Here is a 25,044-nt window from a genome sequence, read left to right on the forward strand (position 1 = left end):
CCTGTGAGGGTGAGCGTATCCCGGGCGAAGTCACTACTGAGGTGTTCTGTTGCACTTAATAACTCAGCTGCGGTGTGTGTGTGTGTGTGTGTGTGTGTGTGTGTGTGTGTGTGTGTGTGTGTGTGTGTGTGTGTATGTTGGCCCGGAGCCAAAGTGTGTATTCTGAGTCAGGTCCAGCCGTGCATTTCTTTCTGTGGATAACAGCTCGTACCCCTCAGCCAATACCCGTACTGAACGGGTTCACAGGAAACAATTCATTGCTCTCACGTCTTCGCTGGAAACACGGAGAAACTGCAAGCCGCCACCTTCGCATGTGAAGCAGGCCTCACACGTCGCAGCCCCACGACCATGTGATCCCTTTTGTCCGCATTAGTGCGTGTACACACCATGTGCAATGGCGGATTTATTCCCCCGACCTGGTCGAGACACTCTGACAATGGGACACATCGTGTTCTCCAGCAGACAGCCAGTCACAGCCACAGGCACCTCTTGTGCTGCAGGCCGACGTTCAAAACATCCAAATACAGTCTGCTCCGACACCGCTTCCTCCACCCATCAGCAGAGGTGAGGTGGAGGAGCGCTCTGTGATAAAATCTACAGAATCACACACTGACCAGGCAGCTCTCTGCTGACTTTGAGAATAAGCAAAGGATACACATGTGACAGCAAACACGGGAAAAGACCCATTACCGAAAGTGAACTCAATTTGGACGCTTCCAAATCTGACAGCCAAAAGCACTCAGATAAAAGAAATAGTTCAACAGTTTAGAAAATACCCTTTTTGTTTCCTGTTGCGATTTCCCGTGTTTGTACACTAAATACAAAGAGACACATCCAGCTGTACACATAGACGTACCGTAGCACCGACATCAGGGATCGGCACAAACGGAGCATACAGAAGGACGGAGGAGGAATGGATTATGCAGCGAGAGTGGTTTGGGAAGTTTACGGGAGCGGTTTATTTCAGTGGAATACCACTTTAAGAGAAGTGGACGTGAAGTTTCATGGTTTGTTTTTAGGAAGCATGTTCAAGAAACCTTCCACTGGAAGAGATGAACCTCCTTACTTCCAACTGTACTTTCTTTAAAGTTGCTTCAGAAATCGGGACTATGTTTTATACTTCAGACTGACGTTGATCAAAGATAAACAATAAAGTGCACTGTGGTCCTTTTTTCACGGTCTCTTACGTGAGGGCATCCTTGGCCAAATGTGGCCAAGGATGCTCACTAAACATTTCAAGATCGCCTTTGTTTTCAATTTGTAATTTCCTTTTATCTACTGGATTATCACCTCCTCCTGTCTCAAAAGATCACCGATCAGGGCCGGATTGTGTCAATGAGAAGACAGCGTGACGCACTCTGTGCCCTCCAACACAGTCTTGTCGAAGGCTAAGCACTTCAGGAAGAGGCTGCTTGCGTCCGAACAGGCCGATCTGTGCCCACGACCCAGGTGGAAACCCACTCAAGGACCAGAGTGTGGATCTTATCTTATCACCAGCAGAAAACTCACGGAACAAGCTCCTGCCGGGCCACGTAATCTCAACCAGAGCTGGGGTGATCTTCCAACCACCAAGGCTGTGGGCAGGGGGGGGGGGGGGACAGACAGCTGGATGTCTGCCTCCTCCGCAAACATCCTCACTTGACCACGGAGGTGACGGGTTACCAACAGCTGGAGAAACTGACTTGAAGAGATGGATTTCACAGAAGGTTTTACTGGACTATCTATTACGCTATGAGCGGTCATTTACGGAGCTGATCATTATATACACCGAATGCAATTAACGTTGTAAAATAAATATGCCCCTTCATCATTGTTTTAGATGCATTCAATTCAGCAAAGAGCCAGAAGAAACAAAATTTAAAAAGTCAGGAGACCAGAGTCTGCCTTCCCTCTGCCTTAGATCGTAATAATGTAAACTATGTAGAAGACAAACATATTTAACTCCGGACAAGATAAACAAAAGCATACAAATAATCCGTTTCGCTGCCTTGTCAGTTGACTGTATTCGTGAACCCTTACCTGGTCCATCACGACCATCAGAAGGGTCCCTTGAGAGCAAGTGAAACTGGGATTTAGACAGTCAGTCTCAAGGGTTATTGCAGCTTCAACAGCAGCAAAAGATATGGTTGAGATTGTTTGACTTTCTTAAGTGTCCTTATGGAACAAATTCAAAACAGAAAAGCACTCAATAAGCTGTCCCATAAAACACCACTCAATCGGTCCAAAAATGAAAACCCGGTTTAGTGTTAATATCGATGTGTCCAATCATAATCCATCTTGACACAAATATATATATAAATGTAGCTGCTGTAGATGAAACACAACAAAACACACCAGTAGTCAGACTTATGAGGGCTGAATAAATGTATGAAAAGTAATAACATTGAGACATTTTTGTTTTCGCAATACAAGTTGCATGGCTGAAATTTCCATTTTCTAAATCCACTGTTAAAAAATATTTCTCAATCGCATGCGGAATTTATTCTCAAGAGTTATTTTTGTTTGTTTTGACAGTGTCTTTTGTCTTTCAGAGGGAAGTGTATGTTTGTTATACGTTTGTTCACTTTTTCCTTGTGTGTTGAACAAATCAGTGCATTCTTAATAACTGTGACTTGTTGGGTATTTATTTATGCAAAAACAACGCACCATAATTCAATAAATACCGATATTAACTGCTTGTCTGTAGGACAATGAAAAGTAAACTTTGTAACTTTATTCACGCAGGGAGAATGGTTGTAACATGGTACCATGTTAGGCCTGATTGCGTTGCATCTCTGCAATGTCAATGCTGAAACAACCTCCTACTCAGCCCTGCATGAAGATTGTAATCAAAACATCCGTCAAACCTCAAATGTAAAAGAAGCCCCGTCACTGGTTCATCTCCTCCACATTACATCGCGTGGCGTCAACATGAGGGATTACAACAAAAGACAAATCCCTCTCATTGCTATGATCACAGAACTGTTATCATTTCAGTTCAGAACAAGCACAGCCTCTGGAACCAGAGAGTCATTGCTATATTTACCTGCTGATGCAGCAAACTCAAACACACTGTTTCTGTGTATTTGGCCTTGGGGATGTTTAAGCCTGCATCAGCAGCAAAATTGCAATGGCAAGTGTATACACGCTGCTTTTCACACCGCTGTGACTGAGGGGGATGAGAACGTGGGACTGTTTTAGGTGTTCGAAGGCAGTGGGCCCGTGATTCACCCTGAAACTATGGCTTAACTTTGAGGCGTCCCGCCATGAGACGCGCTGTATAACACCTGAAGACAGGGAGTTGTTTCAGAACCCGTGGAACACTATCAGGAGATGTGCTGACAGTTTGAGTGAGCGCACCGGGGAGATCTGCTCAAAAACAAATAAGCGGTTGGAAAATACCTCCGTGCAGACATTTAAATGACAAATCAGTGTCTTGTTTTTTCACCCCCGAGAAACTCACGTGTTCAGTAAGGTAAGCTCATCTGGTCATGAGGTCTACTGTACCTCAATTTTTAAGCACATTTTTTGAAGTGTCGCGAAAAATAACTAAGAATTAGGTGCGACTGGTATTGGCCATGCTTCATGTTGTCCCGGGACAAAGACCAGCATTAAAATAGGGTCCAGGTTTAAAAATACCGAAGAAAAAAACCGCTCATAGTAAAAAAGTTTTTAGAGAAATGTTTCCCCTACGTAGTATTTTGGTTCAATCTTGAATGTTTTTTTATTGAGGGGCTGATTATGGTGGGAGACAACATGACTCCAAGTTTAGATCTTTTACTCAGAATGACTCACGTCTGGTCCCTCTGGGGCATGTCCTCTCAGGTTGACGATGTGGACCTCCTGAGGGAGGCCCATGGTGCCCCAGCTGGCGCAGCCGGACATGACGGTGAAGCTCCTGGACGTGGCCTGCACCGGGTGTCCCGACCCCACCGGCAGCAGCTCACACGGGCTGCGAGACAACGGCCCTGCGGTGAAGAGAAGAGTGTTGACTTATTCATGTGAATTGTGTATGAGCTCTGGTGTACATGGTCGTAATGATCTCCTCCTAATAAGAGTCAGTCGTAAGTGGAACTTAAAAATACTAAATGTTAATCTTTCTGCTAAAGTGACTATAATGCCATTCGTAATGAGGTTTTATAAGTAAATCCTCATTGTGAAAAGCAACTAATACCAACACATTTTACTTAAACAAAATAATTCAGCAGATGCACTTTTCCCCACTCCTCTATAATGTAGGTTTTTCCTCTCGACACAATGTAGCGTCTCTCAGTCTGACCACCAATGAGCGGAGTAACATATGAGACATATAATCAACACACTGCATTCCAGTTTTAATTCTCTTAAGGCAATTAAGTCTTCACTGTAGTTCACATAACCTTGGAAATCCTTTTTGTGAGGACAAAACAAATAAATCACTTATTTTATTTTGATGAACACGATGATCATGACTCTAAATAGTAAATCCACTGCCGACATATTATTATTGTTCCCAGTATGGAATTTTGGCCAATAACTACGTCTGTTAAGGTGGAAATCTTTCTCTACTGTGACTGAATAACATTCACATCACAGGTAGACAGATACATTTGTTTCAGTTGTAAGCACTTTAAAAGGGAACTAAACATCGTCTGCGTACAGGTCTTGGGTAGTGCTGATGTGTATGTGAATAGAAGCTGTATAAAGACTTTAGTGTCTCTGCACAAAGTCAGACAATTGTCCTCAAGTGATGTCACTTGAGTCAGCCTTGATTGAAAAACAAATTGGTGATGTGGAGTTCGAAAGAAGTGAGCTTACCGGACTGTAGCCTACATTAGCTGCTATTATTATAACACAGTCCAACCCGGACTGTCGGCAGTCCTTTTGCATTGTGGGTAATGTAGGCCACAGATTTTGACAAGGGAGAGGAATGCATGGAATAAAAACAAATGATATCTCTGGTCCTGCTGCACAAACATAAACACAGTTCTTAACTAAAACGCTCAGCTGGCTGCTTCTCATTTTGGCAATCCTACGAGTAATGTCATCGGGTATCAAATCTGATTTGGTCCTATAATTGTATCATCAGTGATCTTTATTGGCCATGAAATTCCATAAAAGGGGGTGAGGTATCATCTGTCTTTTGCTCTATTAGCAGCCACCACTATAGAAAACAGTAAGTGAGCAAAGCAGCACTCAGCAGGGTGCACGCACACCGACGCTCAGTCAGTCGGGTCTCTATCAGATTCTGTGTTTTGTCTACCGCACAGTCAGCTGTAATGAACAGTGCGGTGACCTGTGAACGCCTGGGCTCCTTGGCTCACACAAATAATTCACCGATGTTTCCAGGACGGCACTCAACGTCCACAATTTCTCTCACATGATATGGAACTTCCGTTTCAGCCACGAGCTTTCGGGTGGTTAACAGCTCTTTCGAGCTTCTTCATGTTCTACGTCTGTATGATGGACTCCACTTACTCACATTCAGGGTGTAACACAAGTATACACCCATCTTACATGAAGCCAGGGTGGCACAGAAACACAGCGCTGAGGTTTGAGCGAGGCACCGAACAGCCCGTTTCCATTAGAGCGTCATGTATACTGCGAGAACGTCAGCGGCAAAGTATTTTTTTCTTCACAAGGTCAGACCTTGTGTTTTAGCCCACAGTCCTGTGCCAGCCGAGGCCCTGCTCACATTTCAAACACATTACGCTAAACGCGCAAAAGGTTGCCAATAGCAATCAGATGGAACATTTGGAAATGATTAAAGTCTGAGTGAAAGACAGTTAGAGAACAATGTTTAATTCTCCCCCGACTGACTCCAAAAAGACAGTGCCTCAACAGCGGGGGGGACAGCAAAGGGGGAGACTTTTTTTGTTGTTGTTGTTGTTGTTGCTCAGAACACACAGATATTGTTTTTCTCTCTTCCGTGCGTTGCAATAAGCCTATGGTCCATCGGCATAAAGCCAGTGTGGATAGCTCCCCTCTCCTTGTGAGAAAAAACAACAGGCTTTATTGAAACCATATTTGTCTCTTGAGACAAATCCCGAGCCCTTGACAGATGTCTCAACCTTTGTGCCGCCTCTTATTGGGAGCATACATATATAATAAAAGCAAGCCATGGGTCTTTTTATTGTGATAAAAGGACAAGGCCCGTTAATGGCAAAAACCTGTGGTGCATCAATATTTCAAACCCCGCTTTAACCCCCTCCCTCCCTTTTCCTCCCAAAGGACCGACGTCAAACCATGTCATCAGGACTCACTCCCACAAACACGTGTGAGGGCACTCCAACTCACTTTTTCCCCTCACACACGGAGAATAACAAACAACTGCCAGACAAAGAAAAACGCAGTTCTTTCTGGGAGACTGCCAACACTTCACAACACGCATTGAGCAATGAAAGGATCTTTTATTTATTTTTTTATGCTTAAAAATACAACAGAAAAGGGTGGCCTGTGGGTGAAAAGAAATGTGCCACATGGATAGAAAAGTAGGGCATTCAAAGTTTAGAGTCTAAGAGAGGCATGTCTGTCTCTACAATAACTCATATTTATGACATTATCCAGATATTCATGGTCCCCAGAAGATGATCCCTGATCATGACTACAACTGATGCCAAAATCACAAACATCAGGGACACGAGACTATTCCTGATAAATACATTGGATGGGTTTTGAAATTGAATGGAACGGTAAAGACCGATCAGAAGATCGCTGATCGATATCAACCGATACTGCTTCCAGCAATCTGCCCCAAAGATCCTGATCGAAACCCCCTCAGAGTCACCTTTAAATTGATGTAGCTAACGTTTTTAGCACAAGGTTGTTCACATCCTTTGTGGATAAGCAATATTAGCTTATATTTGGAGTCGTGTTTATTGGCATCTGAGGAATAAAAGTCTGCCGTTCAGTGCTGGGCAGGTACAGTGAGCCCGTCAGTGCTATTACCCTAAAAACAGCTGCCTGTTGCATCGAGCTGGTAACTACGATCATGAGAGCCGTGAGACTGAACTAACAACAGGTAAATTGCGGCGCAATTAAACAAAAAAAAACATGAAAAGCAATCATATTTCATACATGTATATTTGTGTTTCATCAAATAATCATGTAGATTGAATTGCTGCTTTCAAATGAACCATGTTTACTTTATTAGATCAGGCCTCCATCACTCGTTCCACTATCCAGCTCCATCACATATGGTATTACCATAAGCCTACAGCCTCAATGGACAGAAAAAAAATAAGTTTAATCTGAGAAAAAAACGCTTGCAAAGTGTTGGCCGTGCCACAGCTTTGTATCTTCTGTCACCTTGTCTGTCCCTGTCTCCCCCCCCCCCCGCTTCTGTCTCCCCCTCCTCTCCCGCCATGTTTCCTCGGCCATCGATGGAGGACAGAGTTTGTCCTGTCCAGCTGCTACGAGTGCCTTTTAGCCGGCCAGGCCAAACGCCCACAGCGGCGGAATGAGAGACGCTGTTGTTTGGTCTGCCTGAAAAACAAGTCCAGCCAGACACTCTGACTATAACACCAGCACCGCCTTAACCCAACAGATACTGCCAAACGGGACGTTAAATGGGATACTCCAGCTGTAACAGTAATCTCTCCGATTTATTGAACGTCGTCAGAGTCATGAGTACCAACTGTCTGAAAGATGAAGGGCAGAGAGTGTAACCCTAACCCTACAAATCTGTTGTGTCCATCTAGACGCCTTTGTAGCTTGCAGCTCACCACTCCTGGTACCTCAGTTTAAAATATGGTGGTAAACTTACTGGACAACTGTATTGTGGTAAGCTACAGACGAATACCTCCAAACCTCAGCTTGATACATGAAAATGATGAAACGTGATGCATTACCAAAAAGGTGATTGCACGTTTTGGGCTTTACGTTAATTTTGCAAAAACTGGAATAAGGTGGTGCGGCGCTTCTTTTCCCCGAGATCGGCACAATCTGATCCGTGGTTTCCATCGTGGCATGAAGACGAATGATCCGACACCTTCATTATACTGTAGACAAATCTCAACCCAGCCAAGCAAAGCAGACAATCCACAGAAGAACACAAAACAGGAGAGCTCCACCTACAGATTTATTCACTTTTAATTCATTCTGTTGACGGGCATGGAAGAAAAAAAAATACATTAACATACATTTCATTTAATTTCTGTAGAGATCTGTATTTTTTGTGCTTGTTATATTTGCAAAGTTATGAACTTTTACATTGCTTAACGATACTCAGGATCTGGTATAAAAGTAAGTGTTGGATCCCGTCACACATTGTAATAAAGACCCGACTGTATAATCATTTCACCTGGCTCACCGTGCAACGTAGAAGATAAATGAACTGAAAAATAACAAAATGTTCTCAAGAAACGTTTGTGATGCTTAAACTGTCCTGTATTTGAAATGTTTTTTTAGTTGAAGTAGGAGTCAAACAGGTACTGAAGTTAAGGGAAGTGCTGAGACAAGCTCTCAGGTTGAAGCACTGAATAAAGTTTCCCTTGGTGGTTCACCCCAGCACAGTTCATGACCCGTGTGACTCATTGTGCACAAGACGTAGAGGACATGGACATGAAAGACTTGTGACTGACACCTTAAAGTACCTCTTGTCCTCCCAACCACCCAAAACTAAACGTTTATTTCTTCAGTTGTGGGGGGGGGGGGGGGGGGGGATCTGCACTGAATATACACGGACTGAGTCTAAGAGCAACACCGGATTTGGCATTACAAGACCACGTGCACCAGGAATATATTTTCTGTAACAAGATATTATCGTCTTTTAATTATTTACATTGCCTAAAATGCACGCAGGCTCGACTGTGATCGTGTTGGAGGTAAGACAGGAAGTGAACGTAGTAAATCCCAAAGGAAAGAGGGAGCATTGTATAAATACTCCCTCTTGATATATTTAAGCAATGAGAGATCCAGACGGTGATGTCACTACTTCACATTCTTTGGCAGCCTCCTTTTAAACTATCACCTCTTTTATGAATTTAAGTGCTGATATTTCTTTCAGTGATGTTGTAATCCAGTCTACTCCAACATGTGCCAAAGGGACGGGGAAATACTTTCATTTCATTTTGTTGTACTTCCAGTGAATATGTAGGCGGATGTCCTATTAACACAGATTGTCTATTAATCACGTGGTTTCTGTGATCACGCCACCAACTCAATGGGTGGAACACAAACTATTTCACTGAGAAGATGAACATAAAAATGGAGGGAAAAAACTGAAGAATGTATCAACATCACATATTATAATTATTAGATAAAATAAGAAAATATTTGTTCATATTTGTCTGAAAATATTAGACAAATATGGACGTTTCTGTGTAAATTGTCCGCAGTGCAAATATTGTGTAGTTTAGAAAACTAACATTACAACTTGGAAAGCAGTGTTTTCTTTTCTCTGCTTAAACATTATGGTTACAACTCTGGTATCAATATGAATTATTGATATAAGATTATCATCATTTGATCTGTAAAATGTTGTAGTTTACTATCACATTAGACAAAGAAAAACGAAGCTGGAACTGGTGTATATTTAGCATATTTTGCTTAAAATATTATAATACAAAACTAACCAATTGTCAAAATACTTGATGAAAATGAATGATTCATTTCAGATTTAGACAAAATAATTCACATTTCATTATGTATAATCCAAGCTTCTGCCAGTTTCAAAGCTCTACTCGATTTAGAAATGTAAAAAGTATTTTAATCTTTAAATTTCAAATTTAAAGATGACTAAAGTAGAACCCTTTCTGTGAGATGAATGTATCAATGCAGTGCTCTCCTGTCTCACCGGAGACAAACACTTTGTTGCCTTCCACCCTGCGACGCTGAGCCAAGACTCGGGCACAGGAAGTGATGTCAGCCTGTGTGCCAGTTTGGGACAAATCTGATATTCCCACAAAGCCATTTCCGTAGATAAACAAACAGAACCTCCCGTGTGTGTGTGTGTGTGTGTGTTGAGTTCCCAGTATTAGCATGCAAGCTAATCGTGTTTCTCCAGATTCATAAGAAAGTGAAAGCAGTGCAGATTACCTCGCACATGTCAACAGATAACAATGTTATAATTTCCGATTGGAAAAAGAGCACAATAATGAAACCGACTACCTTTTCCAATAATGCAACGATATAATAAGGCCCATTTAATGAGAGCAGCACAAAGGGGCCTCTTTGTTTCTATACATCTCCTCCCGATACCTGAGATAAGTTCCCATATGAACCACAGGATTAAATGGATCCTCTGGTCTCCTTTCTGTTTTACTGCAGGGCATGATTCCCATGGACTACGCAAACCAGTTTAGGGAACGTAATATATGGCCCACTTTTGTTTTCCTAAGGGGCTTTGGACTAAAAGAATCGCTGGCTCTGCAGTGTTGACATGAGCGCAGCCCACTCACCCCTGAACCTTGAGCCACTACTACAGGAAGTGAGTAAAGCCCTTTCATAAGGGCAGTGTAGGTTCGCTTCATTGGGCTGCCTCTGAAGAGGATTTATCTCTCGAAGGCATAAGAGGAGGAAGCTGGAACGGGATGAAGGGAGGTGGGAAAGGGGTGAGCCTGAACTCCTCTGGGGAAGTCGTAAACTCACCCATCAAAGTGTGGAATCTGAATTTGCATATCCTGAAACCCTGTCAGGAACTCAATAACACCCGAGCCCGCTCCATTGGTCATTGGCCGCAATCTCGTCGGCCGGCGTGCAACTGACAAAAACAGCTAACAGACAATTTTAAATGGATTCCTTTGTATTTATATGGGAAATGTGGAGCAAACGTAAAGTATGGATATGAAGATTTTTCTTCAGTTTGTAAGTTTTGTTCATACAATACATTACATTACATCCATCAGTACAGGGACCAATGCATTGCACGAATAATAATAATAATAATAATAATAATTCAGGAAAAATATGAATGTTCTTTCCTGCATTTATATACACGTTTATCAATGTATTCAATTATTAATAATGTGGTTATCGAACTTTCCATGATTATAGTTTCCAGAAACAAGATGAAGCATCTACAGCCATGCTTATTGGTTTATCTGCAATTGATCTAAAACAATAAATGAAACTATTCAGTTTGCCAAAGCTACAGTAGTTGATATGTTACATGCAATGAAAGGCAGTTAAAACACTCTCCTGTCACTGACAGTTAGCCGTGTTACTAGTCATCCGCCCTGACAGATGAAGTGGGCACCTGTTGGTAAACCATCACCATTAGTTGAAAAAAGAAAACCTGACCAATTACGAGCGGCATAAGAAGCCCCAGGCGAGCACGGCAGATGGAAGCGGGTACATTTCCCTGTACCTCTAAATGTAGACATAAATCAGAGAGCTCTGAAGAGATGGATGACAAGGCTAATTCCCAGAGGAACACAGGAGCCACTGTGTAAAGCGAGACAGCTGAGCATGTGTGCATACGACTAAAGACTTCACTGGCTGTGCTGTCACTGTATGTCTTTACTGATGGGTGCTGACATGTGCTGTCTGGACCGATAATATCAAAGAACAAAAAAAAAAGTTGTCAGGAAACAAGAACTGCTCGCGTCTCACAAAAGCAGTTAAGTAGTCGAGTGTCCATGTTCAGTATCAGTCAACGAAAGCTGTACAGTTTGGAGTGTAACGTTAAGAATGTAAAACGTGAAAACAACTACTCTGCAAAACAAAATACCCCCCCCCCCCCAGGCCAAAACCACTGTTACCGTGGTTAGCGCTGTTCGCTCTGTAAGCACAGTTAGCTTCTAGCCACCGGCCATCAGCTCATCAGTACTTATAGCGGTACTGAAAGTACCCGAGCAGAAGTACCTTCCCGGTTTAAATGGGGAGAAAGAGAGAAATGGAGGGCATCTCCCTCATCAATCATGGATGCCGGCAAAAGCCATGTTCTCCGACAGCAGAGCGGTGGGGGGGTGGGAGGGTTCATCTGCATTCACGAAGATTCAAACCCAGTCGGGGATGCAGGGAGGTGTGACCTAGGGTCGCTTGTGTTGTCCAACTTCAGCCTCATTCCATTTGTGTCGGATCGTCAACCTCGCCAGAAACCCTCAACGTGCAGTGTTTAATATCAGTGATGGAAAGTCAATATGTTGGACAGGCGGGGGTGAAAGGCTAGCTGGAAGCTTGACGGACGCTTGTCTAGTTACTGTCTAAAGTCTGGAAATTCCAAAAGCCACAGAACGGAAAGACGTTTGAAATACATGGCGTAGAGCCTCCACAACACTGTAAATCACAATGCACTCACGTATGCAAAGAGAGCGGGATTTAGCCATTTCTGCTGGAATTTAACATCCATGAGGGAGTGTGGAAAGGATTTCGCTAAATCAATAACGCCAAGCACATTTAATGTGTTGATTTTTTTTTCCCCTTTTTAAAACATGAATCAAATACAACCCCCAAAAAAGAAGTCCTTCCTGTGATATCTTACAAAAACATCATCACTCAGATGCGATCACGGGGGCCTCTGAGAAGCAGCAGGTTGTCATCAACAGAAAGCAAAGAGCGAAACAATGGCGGCCCTTTGTGCCAGCGTGAAGGAGTCGGCGAGGTGAGAAAGGGCAAGGCGGACAGCGTTTTCACACGAGCTGGAAGGGGACTACATTCCTCCGGGGTCCTTCATCTTCAGGAAAAGGGGGGGGGGGGGGGGGGCGAGAAAGAGAAGAATGACTTGTCAAAGGCCGCGCTGCCGTCGTGTTTTAACACGTACAAAAGGACGCTGGGAAGGCCTCTTTACTGGACAGCTCACAAATGGAAAAGTGTGACTACAACAGTTTGAACAGTCACCAGACAATAAAATACGCTATGAATAGAAGGTCAGTAACTAAAAAACACAAAGATAGCACATGATGTATGCGATGCTGAAGGAGGGCCACACATGTGCAATACAGTGATGTGCTCCTAAATGGTATCTTATATAAATAGTTCTTTTTTTTATTGTGCAGATGCTTCAAATAACGACAGGGCTGTATTCCAGCTACCATAACAGCCTATTAAATTGCTTCTTAAAGGGCATAATGTCGCTAAGGGTTATTCTATTCCTACAACAAACAGAACCATCAAATACCGTCTGTTAGAAATCTGCAATCAAATTTTGAAAATCAAGTGGAAAAAGAGATAATTTCCAAGAGTGTGTGTGTGTGTGTGTGTGTGTGTGTGTGTGTGTGTGTGTGTGTGTGTGTGTGTGTGTGTGTGTGTGTGTGTGTGTGTGCGATCAAACCCAAATGTCTGTTAGGGCAAAGTAAAGAGCCTGCAGCCATTTTTTGGACTGACACTCTTGTTTTTGCCAAAAGAGTCATTCCAAATTTGGGACATGGTGTTTCAGCAGCACTCATCTGGTGGAGGAGTGTGGAAGGTCTGCTGAAAGACACCACCTGGAAGCCTCCAGCTAGGATCCCATATTAGGACTTATTCTGCAGATAAAGAGTCGTGCGCTGAAAAGTTGGCACCTCTGCAGCCTCATTAGGGAACTCGACTTCTAATAAACGCACACTGGTTGCGGCTGAAAAATAAGAAATCACACCTCATCCAATATGACGCGATAGCACAAGTTTTTTCCACGCTGCTTCCGAAGGTTATCTGAATAGAGGGAGTCCAATTTTGTACAATTACTCTCTCTTTCTTCAATGAAGTCACTCTGGATGACTCTCCCACTCAAACGCTCCCCAGCTCGAGTAGCTTTTGCTTTTCTTTTTTATATAGGGCTGTGAAACACAATGGAAAACGCACGATCACCACAGCTGTCTCCCATTACTGGCTTTGACCAAAATTATTTACATGCCTGCTTACTGGAACTATGGAGAGAGGGGGGGGGAGAGAGGGAGAGGGCGCGAGTGAAGGGGGAGGGATTGGGTTTACTCCAGCAGATTTGCGTCAGCGTCCTCTTAACGGGAGGCTGACAAGATATGAAAGCGCTGGACGGAGATACGAGTCTCTCTGTGAAGACCTGTCTGCTCATTGCGGTGCTCTTCCTTCAGTGAGAGGCACAGAGAACCAAAGTCAATACTCCACAATCGAACGTACACACTGCTGTTAATTAAGCTGGGTAATACCGGGGAGGCCTGTATTCTATAAGCAAAAGACACAAACAGGGCCGTGGCGATAGTGCTGTTGAGATAAAGGCCTCACCACGGGGGGGGGGGGGGGGCAGACCTGTAACTAGACCCGCCAGACTCCCGTTGCTACGTAAACATCCCGACCGCTGGGCCTAGCAGCCTCTGCCTCTGTGCTGCGCTGCTCTGCGGCTCCTCGCATGAATCGCGAGGCAACATCTGGTTTTTTAGCGCGCTGGAAGGGACTCTTGTCGGTTTGGCACGCTGTGCGTGTGTGGAGTGTGTCGATTTGGACCAGCCGACCCACGCCAGCGCCTGCCTCTCTCCACCCCCCCCACCCCCACCTCTCACATTACAGCGGTCGCGCAATGCATTTTTCAGACAGTCCCCCTCTCGCTGGCCCTGTGAAAGCATTGTGCGTATGGAGACGAAGCTTTTGCTCTTCCGTAAGGGGGGGGGGGGGGGACTTGAAAAAAACCTTTTGGCATCACAGTGCGGTGTCTGCCAAGAGTATACAAAAATGAAGATGGAAGAGAAAGTTGTTTACGTTGCTGTAATAAGTTGAAAGTATACGCGCTGTGATTGTGAGCACAATTCAATTCCCTTTTTACAGTTATTGTTTGATTAACGCTGTAGAAACTATGTGGTTCCACAATGAGCAGCTGAAGACAGATCTGCACTAATAGCTCTATTCCACAGCCCAAATGTGCGTGATATATTCTCCACAAAGTAACTGTCTTGGCAAGCTGGGGAGAGGCAACCACAGACTGGTAGTAAGGGATATGGAGGACAAAGTTATAAACAGCTAAAAAAAACAACAACAAAAAAACACGGAGTGAAGCAGCAGAACGGAGCCTTGAAATATGGACGTCAAGGTGCTCTCGGCTCGACTTTTAAGAGTTATGGGAGGCCCAGATCCTGGATAGCGTTACGCTGAGAGAAGACTCATCGCAGACGAATCTAAACATTACGTAAGAGCCCTCCTGACAAGTTTAGAGGGCAGATGTGACTGTTTACACAGATGCTGCGAGATGATAGAAATAGACAGAAAAGGAGAGAGAGACGTGAAAGATAGGCTGAAGAGGTAGTGTGAAAAATAAACAGGACAAAAATGGGCTTATTGGACTGCCAAGAGCATCTGAAGATGTGTCCGTAAATCAGTGAGTACACTCGCTGCCAGCGCACTTCGGGGGAAAGGGCATTTGGTTGACTGTCTGTAAATATCGGCCCCTTGTGACACTGTACAACAATGCGCTGAGCCGTATGAGGAGGAAAATAGCGGAAAACTTCGTACGTGACTTCATTGTGTTGGAGATCCTGGCATTGTGGTGGAAATGATGTTTGCTCTACCCACAGCGCATGCCGACGGCACTGCCATTGTTTGAGGGAAAAGTCAGCTCTCTGGAGAGCAGAGAAGAACGTTTGAAAAAGAATCACCGATGGCGGCAATCAGACTGAGGGCAAGAAAAAAAACTGAGCGCCAGCTCGCCTCCTACCGGGGGGTAATTATTCCCGTCCACCACGGAGAGACAACACGGGATGCTGCAGAGTAAAGCTGGAGCGAGCTCAAGTCCAAAGCCGTACATCGTGAAACCGCTGCTGAGTTTTGAAGCCAGCGTGGTGCTATCATCAGGTCAGATTCTATTTGACTGATACTTTAGGCCTCAGATTCAGCTGTACTCTTGCTCTGTCCCAAATCCATAGTAATTGTATACAATATTTGCTGAATACAAATGTCTAATTGACTGATTTTAGCAGGTAGTATACAAGAAAAAACATGGACACAGCTTCTGGGTTCAGTGCTAATCACTAAATGTTAAGGCGCTAACATGCTAAACTAAGCTAGTGAGCATGTTAAGCATTATACCTGCAACATACCTACCGGTACATGTTGGCATTGTCATTGTGAGCATGCGCCATTGCCTCCTGCAGCCAGAGACATTCTCAGCAATGAACAGAAACAAGGAGTGTGGAATCTTAAGACGATAGAGTTGACTGTGACAAAGTAAAGTAAGTGTTCGGGTGTCACAGATAAAAGTCTCAGCACTCTGGGAACCTGTTGCTCAGAGTCACAACTACCTATTTAGAGTAGAAACGGTCATGAGTAGCATGCGCACTCCTCAAAGTGAGAGGTAAAGAATTTCTTATCATTTAATTTTAGTTAAAGTTCCTATGGGGTGAGCTGTGTTAAGGCCACAACCTCTGGGCACAGGGAGAAATCGCCCCCCCCCCCCCCCCCCCCCCCCCCCCCTTGCAGCCATGCTGTCTCAATCGCCTCCAAAACACAACAGCAGGTTCTACAGTGTTCTGCCTCCTCGATGGCCAGCAGAAGATCTGAAATCCCCCAGCGCTTCAAACCCTTTGTCCCCTCAAAGTTGCATTCCTCAGCTCATCGATCAGCTCACTGATTGGCTGAAGTCCAACAAGCCCCACCTGGGCCTATGCCCCATTGTCCTCAACTTCACACCTCTCTCTGCCACTTTCACACAACCCCCACTCCTGCACATTCCTCAAACCCCATCTCACAGACACTTAATGTATGAAATAAAACTTAAAACCCTCACAGCTGTGACATCAGCAGAGCCTTGCAGTAACTGCTATGACACACTGATAACGTACATACATTTCCTGCAGTCGCCTTTGTGGCGGTTTTCTCTCTCTCTCTCTCTCTCTCTCTCTCTCTCTCTCTCTCTCTCTCTCTCTCTCTCTCTCTCTCTCTCTCTCTCTCTCTCTCTCTCTCTCTCTCTCTCTCTCTCTCTCTCTCTCTCTCTCTCTCTCTCTCTCTCTCTCTCTCTCTCTCCTTGGTTTGCCGGTTTAAACTGCTGTCACGTTGAGAGACATTTGGCAGCATCTGAGCCTCCTTCCAATCAATCTGACAGGGATGTTTGTGTTCTCAGATTGAACTTGTCAGCGCTTTCTGAAATGTAAATCCCCCTTACTCAGGACTCTCTGACAAGCACTGTCTAGAAAGGCATGCTGGGAGAAACAGTGGAAAATCCCAGGGTACGGGCGAGGTTTCGGTTGTCTGACAACACAGCGTGCACACTCAGTGTCTTTTTATTCCCGATACCAGAGCTTTTAACTTTGACTTTTGGCTCCTACCAATGAGGATTGAACTGATTTGAGAGGAACTTACCTGCAGATGCCAGGCAGCACATCGCAAGAAGCAACAAGGGAATGGGGAATCTTCTCGCCATCCTGCAGCTTCCAGTACGAGGATGCTGAGTGAACAGACACTTTCTCCTGCTTTTCACGAGGGCTTCCTTCTCTATGAAGCAGTCGACAGGAAGTCAGCGTCAAGCCGCAGCTGCAAAGTGAACAAAAGTAGAGAGAAGTCAAACCAAGGAGAAGGGGGGGGGGGGGGGGGTTGTGTTGAGCGTGGCCACACAGCGGGGAGCTGGGCTCAGCTTAATGAAACCCCGTGGGTGTGATGAGATGAGACGAGAGAAGCAGAAGTTTGGAGCCCAGGGGATTAATCCAGGAGGGTTAATTGGGGGGGGGGGGTCATGCATCCTGCGACCACCTTCCCCGCGCCGCCCATGGCCGGTCAACAGTGTGTGAGGAGCGTGGGACGGCTGACTGGCTCGCTGGGTGTGAAACACTTTGGAACATGCCACAGGTTATTACAGCGCTTTAATTGAGAGCGCTAGGAAACGGCGGCCGCTCCGGTGGGGTCTGGAGTAAGCAGCTTAGCACCATGGCGCTAATCAGCATGACGCCACAAGCTTTTACTGCAGCAATCTGACCTCAGACACAGACTACATGACGCTGCAATAAGTCCCTTTACTTTTATACAGTAAGGATGTTCAACAGAGTTCCTCTTAACTGATCGAAACAAATGAATGTGTAAACAAACAAGTGACATGTGACTTGAACTGACGTGAGTCATTGCTTTAAGGCCTTTACACACATGGGGCGATTTTTTGTCACAATTATTTTTGTTTTTCCGGAACATGGTTGATTTTTCTGAGCTTTCCCACGTCGTGCAGAACGCATTGAAGTGCACCTATATTTATATTTACAGCGACACATTTTTGTGTCGTTTCTATTTGTAAAGGCCTTTGGTGCCATCTGTTATTACAGCCCTGTTATTACGCCATCAGTCATCTAGCGCTGCGGTTACCACTACTTGTTGATGTGAGATTTCACATTCTGGTCATTTGACATCACCACTTCTGATTTTTGGCATGAGATATTTTTGACCCTGCATCAATGCAGGGAGCAGTGAGGTTCACAGCAGCAGAGGGTTTTCAGACCAATACATTTGTACATTTCGACCCTATTATATCCAACATAATACTTCTTAATTACAACAATCTACGCCCAGCAAGGATCAAAGGGGGATTATTGAAAGATTAAATTGGTACAAATTTATCCCGGTGAATCATTTTCAACAGTATGTTTTTGGGCTCAGACTAATTCTTGTTACAGAGGGGTTGTAATATATTTTTTAGGAGAAAAGTCAAACTTCTTCCTCTGAGTGACATCTGATTCTAAAGACAACACTGTAGCTCGAGTTGAATGTCAAACCGGTGTAGTTAAGGCATCTGTGACAGGCACACTGCCACAACGGAACAAACAGCTGTGCACCTATATCTGACTCGTGGTGAACCATAGAGGCTGTGTGGGAAGTGATGCACAAAAGCACTAAGGTGCAGCGCTCTGCAGCGCAAGCGAGCTTGCACGGGACAAAGGGGCCTTTCAGAGTGCGGAAGCCGGCGGGCCGGGTAAGTCATTTTGGAAGATCGTGACAAATATTGCACTTTCAGCGAGTCAAGGAGAGCCAGTGCCCTCTGTTTGATCAACACCTCTACTCAGCCTTCATCTCCTCTCTGACTAAAACGAAGCAAAACTGTGCTGTCGGTGTGAGGCGAAGACCAAATCAAAAGGAAAAGACTGAAAGAAAGCAGTCTCCTACTCTGTTAGTGAGGAGTGGGGTCGCAAATTGAAATACCTGATCCAAAAACTAACGAACTAACTAACTGTTAAAGTCACAGTCAGGGCCACAAAGCTTACCGTCTCCTAACTTGTTTTGGGTCGAGTGTGCAGGTTTTTTTAAACGTGCCGCTGGTTTTGTTGCAGCAACAGTTCAAATCACCTCATGTGACTTCTCTTTAACACCGGCCGTCTAAAGCTGAGCAACTATTTCATCCAGGAGGAAGATCTGGAAAGTACATCAAAACATGCAAGACCCCGAACACACCGCACATTACGGAAACCCAGCTGCATACTTGTGGTCACTTCGATGTTCAAGGCCCGGCTCGTATCCGTGTCATCACGTGCGCATATGCTGCAGTTAAGTGTTGGTCGGTCCAGAGGGCATATACTGTGTTACCGTAATCACAAAGCCATGAGTGAGGAGAGCGGTGGCACAAAAGGCTGAGGCAGCGTGTGTGTGTGTGTGTGCGTGTGTGTTACATGCTGCCTTTTGTGGTACAATATTAAGACTTATCGGACACTTTCATTTCGACGTGTATGTGGTGAATGGACCTTTAAATGAGCTCTTCTCTTACAGGCTCAGGACAAACAAACCACCAAACCTCCCACTCCTTCCATCACAAACAGCCCCTCTCTGACTGTCTGGTTAAGCCCTTTAGATCTAGAGAGCCTGTGGCCACACGCTACGGTCCACTCACACACCGTGCCGTGTGACACCCTGGACTGCCTTCGCACCCTCACACCTGTGCATGACGAGCACCTTTCTGAAATGAGTCACACCATGCAGACGGACATGCCTTTGACACGCGTGAACAAGCAACACGTCCATTTTGCTGTTGTCAAAATGCTTCATGTATGTGACTTTAAAGTATTAGTATTGATATGCGATGTCTGTCGATTGACAGAAAATAAATATGCAACTATTTTCAGAATATATATAGATATATATATATATCTTCTCCAATGTGAGGACGTAATTTGAAAACATCACCGTGGGCTTTGTTTTTCATTGTTTTCAGACAACACAACTCAGCAAGAATTCATCGATTAAACGATAAATACTCAGCACACTAATTTATGAACAACAATTGCTACTTGCAGCTCTGTATTAGACCGAAATGCAATTGATGGGTATAGATGGCAATGTTGCATTCAAATGTTTCTCCCTCAACTAATTTACAGTAAGGCTAACCGGCAATACATTAGTGCAGCACATCGGACAGATAACATTGTTAATTCGTGTAAATGTATCTGCACTGTGCTTCTCCAGGGTCCAATTACCAACATTATCCTCTGTCACAGCATCTGTGAGTGACATTAGTGGTAGTAAATACACAGCGATTCACCAGCTTCCGAAGTCAAATAAAGTCCCAGTGACCCTCATCTAAAAGAAGTCACGTTTCATCCCACAGGAGCGTACATCTCCACATGAAGGGAACACCTCTGGACACACACACTCTGTTTACCTGTGTCGCGTGTTTATTTCCCGCTTTCTAATAAAAAAGGTAGACTTAGCTAATAGCCTGTAACGTTAGCTTCAAGGCGGAAAGCTGCATGTCAACGCATTCAAGAGACAGATGTCCAGCTGGATTTATGGGCGGTTGAGTACACACAGTTAGTTGGAGAATAATATATATATATATTTTGTAACAGTATTCACAGACACCGTGCACACCGTTATCTCTAGATAACCCGTACTATTCTAGAAATAAGGTTACGTGTGAACTGTTCAAAACGTTAGCCCCTTCAGAACGTACCATGAAGAGTCTCCAGAAAGTGTAGCAAGTAAACTTGCTTGAAGTTGAAGTCGCTCCGGTGGATGCGGATATATCAGTCGTTCTTCTCTCGGCTTTTACACTCACACAATCCCGTTATTTCAGGAAAAACGGTTGCGGGCGTGATCTATACACACACAAGCAGCAAAAGTCTGCGTAAACAGCCCCTCTAGCTCACAGCTTTAAACACTTCACCACTATCTATATCTCTGCTTTTCTTTACTAGGGGCTTCATTTGGGAGGCGGGGCGTAGAGGGAGGAGGCTGGGACCGTGCGCGAGATGCGCGAGGCTGCGGAACTTCCCAAAGCGGGGCGCACGGTCTCCTCACGAGCCCCTGCACGAGCGACAGCAGGTCCTTCGGTCACTTCTTCTTCATTGTCATATGACGCACTTTAGTCCAACGTTTAAGAATGCGCGACAGTGTGCTGAAATCTCTCAGCGCTCAGTCCCCATCAGCAGTGTAGACAGATGTGCAACTCATGACAAAACTTTTAAAAAGCTGTTATTGTGTAGGGTTGCTAGCAGTGGTGGCTGGTCAATAGAGGCCCATGGGGCACGGCCCCACCATGAGCCACACAAAAAAAAAAAAAAATTATAATTATCATAAATTATATAAATTGTCAATATTTGTGTTTTTGAACGATGGAATGTACCCAGTAATGTGTGTAAAATATAATATCTGCGCAAAATATATGCCTTTCCTGCTCGTCCTCTCCGCCTGTGTGCTCTCTGCTCGTGCTCTGTCTGTGTGCACGACACTCTGAGAACACGCAGCTTGGGGGGCCTGATCGTTTTGGCCCAAAAGAGACGGGTCTATGAAGCAGTTTAGCCAATTGCTGATTCAAGATATAAATGAGTGACATACAATTTAGCCAATCAGCGCCCTCAAATAGATTCAGCTGTGGGCCAGAACGATCAGGCCCATAGCTGCGCGTTCTCGTCAGGAGAAGTCTCTACAGGCGCCCGCGCCAGCGCGAGCACGACTCCTCCAAGACCCGTTTGAGAGGAGAACTTTGAGGAGATTCTGCAGCCAAAGAGCTGATATCAGATCAGCCTGACCTCACAATCAGACAGCAGACTCGCGGGAAAGGGAAGCAGTACATGTGGAGATTCTGTACTAGCTGTACACCAGACACGTTTGGCTAGCTGGATGACGTCATGCTAATAATTTATTTAGCTTTTTAAAACAACGGGGACGGATCCAGCACGGACAGTTACGGGAGTGAGGGATGAGGAGGTAAGGAAACATGAGAACACCAGGGGTAGGGAGTGAGGGATGAGGAGGTAAGGAAACATGAGAACACCAGGACACACATGGAGCTACATATTAGACAAAGTGAACATCTTTTCTTCTACATAGCTGTCCTCAGTCTCATCTGTTTAACTTGGTCATGGAGGCATCAGCATGTATCAGATATGTTAAATTAACAGTGAAAACTCATCATAGCTTAATTTAACATCAGTATTCATAATTACACTTCATGTTTACTTCTCCTGATCTTTACCTCCTATAACAAGGTCCATAGGGGCATCTCAATAAATGAACATGTTATATTATATTATATAAGTGTTATTTACTGATTGTTTTCGTGTTGGAATACATGTAAAATATTTAACTGCCAAGTAATAATGCGTGTTTGATACTTACTTTTTTTTGCATTAAATCATACTGGGATGTTTGCTGAAATTGATAGGATGGCCCTACCTAGAACATTTTCAACCAGCCGCCACTGGTTGCTAGGTCACTCTTATCACAAGAGGGCCCTCGGAGTGATCTCTATCTATATGGGGGTCCTTGATGCCAGATTATGGCAATGTCTGTCTGAGCAGTCTTTTTACCAATCATTGCACACTTACATAACTCAGCTGTGCACTTGAGCACCTATTGCTGCTGAAAGAGGGCTTAAATATCTAGCTTATTGAAAACAAGATAATGAGAATGTAGGGTGATCCATCTGCATGGAAATTATATCATTTTGGTTAACATTTTAACTGACAAATAGTGGTAACATCCTGCATTTAAGTACAATAAAATGTTTAAGACCACACCCTCTCTACTCTACATAAGTGGGGAGGAGGTGGAGAGGGTGGACAGTATCAAATTCCTGGGGCTCCACATTACTAAAGACCTCACTTGGTCCCTGAACACATCACACCTGGTGAAGAAAGCCCAGCAGAGGCTCTTCTATCTGACGAAGCTAAAACAAGCTGTCCTGCCCCCTGCACTTCTGGTTGACTTCTACAGAAGCGTGATCGAAAGCATCCTGTGTCAGTGCTTTACTGTGTGGTACGCCAGCTGCACAGCAGAGAACCGGAGTGACCTGGCCCGGGTGGTTAGAATAGCAGAGAGGATTGTGGGAGGTACCCTGCTGGACCTGGACACTGTGTATGCTGGCCGTCTCCAGAAGAAGGCCAGAAACATCTGTACAGACGTCACACACCCGGGTCACTCTCTGTTTGTTCCACTACCATCAGGAAGGAGATAAGGACCATCACAACCCGGACTAACAGGCTGAGGAACAGCTTCTTCCCCAGAGCGGTTTCCTCCATCACCCCCCCCCCCTTCTTGTACACAGCGTTGATGTTGGTCTGCCAGTTCAGTCTGCTGTCGATGGAGACACCCAGGTACACCCAGGTCCTCCACCCAGAGACACCCAGGTCCTCCACCCAGAGACACCCAGGTCCTCCACCATGTCCACATCGTCTCCCAGAACTTTCAGCGGTTGTGGAGTCGTTGTCTTCCTCCTGAAGTCGACCACCATCTCTCTGGTCTTGGCCACGTTCAGAAGCAGGTGATTTATACCCGCCCACTCCACAAAGTCCTCCACTACTGCCCTGTACTCCTCCTCCCGTCCATCCCTTATACACCCGACCACTGCAGAGTCATCAGAGAACTTCTGCAGATGGCATGACACAGAGTTGTACTGGAAGTCAGTGGTGTACAAGGTGAACACCCGCAGCTTCTCACTCAGCAGCACTGGTTGGATGGTGTTAAATGCACTGGAGAAATCAAAGAAAGTGATTCTCACAGAGCCACCGGATCCACCAGGTGCGACTGAGCTCATTGCAGCAGGTAGATGATGGTGTCGTCCACCCCCACATGAGGCTGGTATGCAAACTGCAGAGGGTCCAGTGAGGATTTCACCTGCGGTCGGAGGTGGGCCAAGACCAGCCTCTCCAGCACCTTCATCACATGGGATGTGAGGCCAGATGGTGTCGTCTTCTTCGGTACAGGAACCAGGCACGACGTCTTCCACAGCACCGGGACTTCCTCCTGCTTCAGGCTCAGGTTTAAGAGGTGTTGCAGGACAACAGACAGCTGGCTGGTGCAGGTCTTCAGGACCCTGGGGCTGATGCCATCAGGTCCCACAGCCTTGCCGTGGTGGAGTCTCTCCAGCTGTCTTCTCACCTGGCCAGTCGTCACAGAGAGGGGGGGAGGGGGGTCATAGTGTCGGTGGTGGCAGAGCCCTTTCAAATGGAGGGCTCCGAGTCCATGCAGCTCACCAGGGGGGACAGAGGGGGAGGTGGTGGAGTTTGGGAGGTGTGGTGTGTGGAGGAGACAGATGAGGGCTCTGAGCTAAATCTATTGAAGAAAGAGTTTAGCTCGTTGGTCCTCTCCAGGGAGCCCCCTGGTTGTCTGCCTCCAACCTTGAAGCCGGTTATCTGCTTCATTCCAGTCCACACCTCCTTCACGTTGTTCTGCTTGAGCCTCCAGCCTCCTCCTGTAGGAGTCCTTGCACTCTCTGATCATCAACTTCAGGTCGCGCTGGACTCTCCTGAGCTCGTCCCTGTCCCCAGACCTGAAAGCTGCCAGGTTAGACCCATATATGGGTTAAATGCTGTAGTCCAAATAAAATGACTTCAGTTTTAATGCCATTGAGTTACAGAAAGTTTGACTCGAGAATGTTTTCATTTGTTTTCCCTAATCTCAAAAGACAAGAGCAAAAACCAGATGAATTGGTTCTCTTTTCTTCTTTGGTGCCATGTTACCGGTCTCGTGACCCCTCAGATTGAAAATCTGGGAAACTGTCAGGTGGGACATCTGAAGCTATCAGTCGTAAAAGAGGAGAGGGACAGAGAGAGAGAGGGGAATCGGAGGCGAGAGGAACGGAGAGGTGCGTTGGGGAGAGACCGGGAGAAGAAATCGAACGGGAGTCAGAGGAAGATGAGACGGAGGAAGGAGGAAGGGATTCACAGACAAATCTGAAGCACATCGGCCCATCGCGGAGTCAAGGTAAAAAAGAGGAAACAAGAGTGAGCATCAGACTGGGAAAAAAAGAGGAAATATGATGAAAAGTATGTGTGTCTGGGCTTCACTTGGATTGGC

At 45.2% G+C, this 25,044-nt stretch overlaps 1 protein-coding gene across 1 annotated transcript in view; it reads right to left on the reverse strand.

The window, feature by feature from the left end:
* Positions 1–20,897, reverse strand: part of tgfbr3 (transforming growth factor, beta receptor III) — a 60,507-nt gene extending 39,610 nt beyond the window's left edge. Inside the window, exons 1-3 of the mRNA XM_079267397.1 lie at positions 20,699–20,897; positions 17,140–17,310; positions 3,775–3,947 (exon numbers count right to left, since the gene is read on the reverse strand). Of these exons, the coding sequence (XP_079123523.1) occupies positions 3,775–3,947; positions 17,140–17,200 (234 nt within the window). The 5' untranslated portion in view covers positions 17,201–17,310; positions 20,699–20,897. The remainder of the gene's footprint in view (positions 1–3,774; positions 3,948–17,139; positions 17,311–20,698) is intronic.
* Between the last annotated feature and the right edge of the window lie 4,147 nt (positions 20,898–25,044).

Source organism: Melanostigma gelatinosum (assembly GCF_949748355.1).
Source record: "Melanostigma gelatinosum genome assembly, chromosome: 4".
Taxonomy (NCBI): Eukaryota; Metazoa; Chordata; class Actinopteri; order Perciformes; family Zoarcidae; genus Melanostigma; species Melanostigma gelatinosum.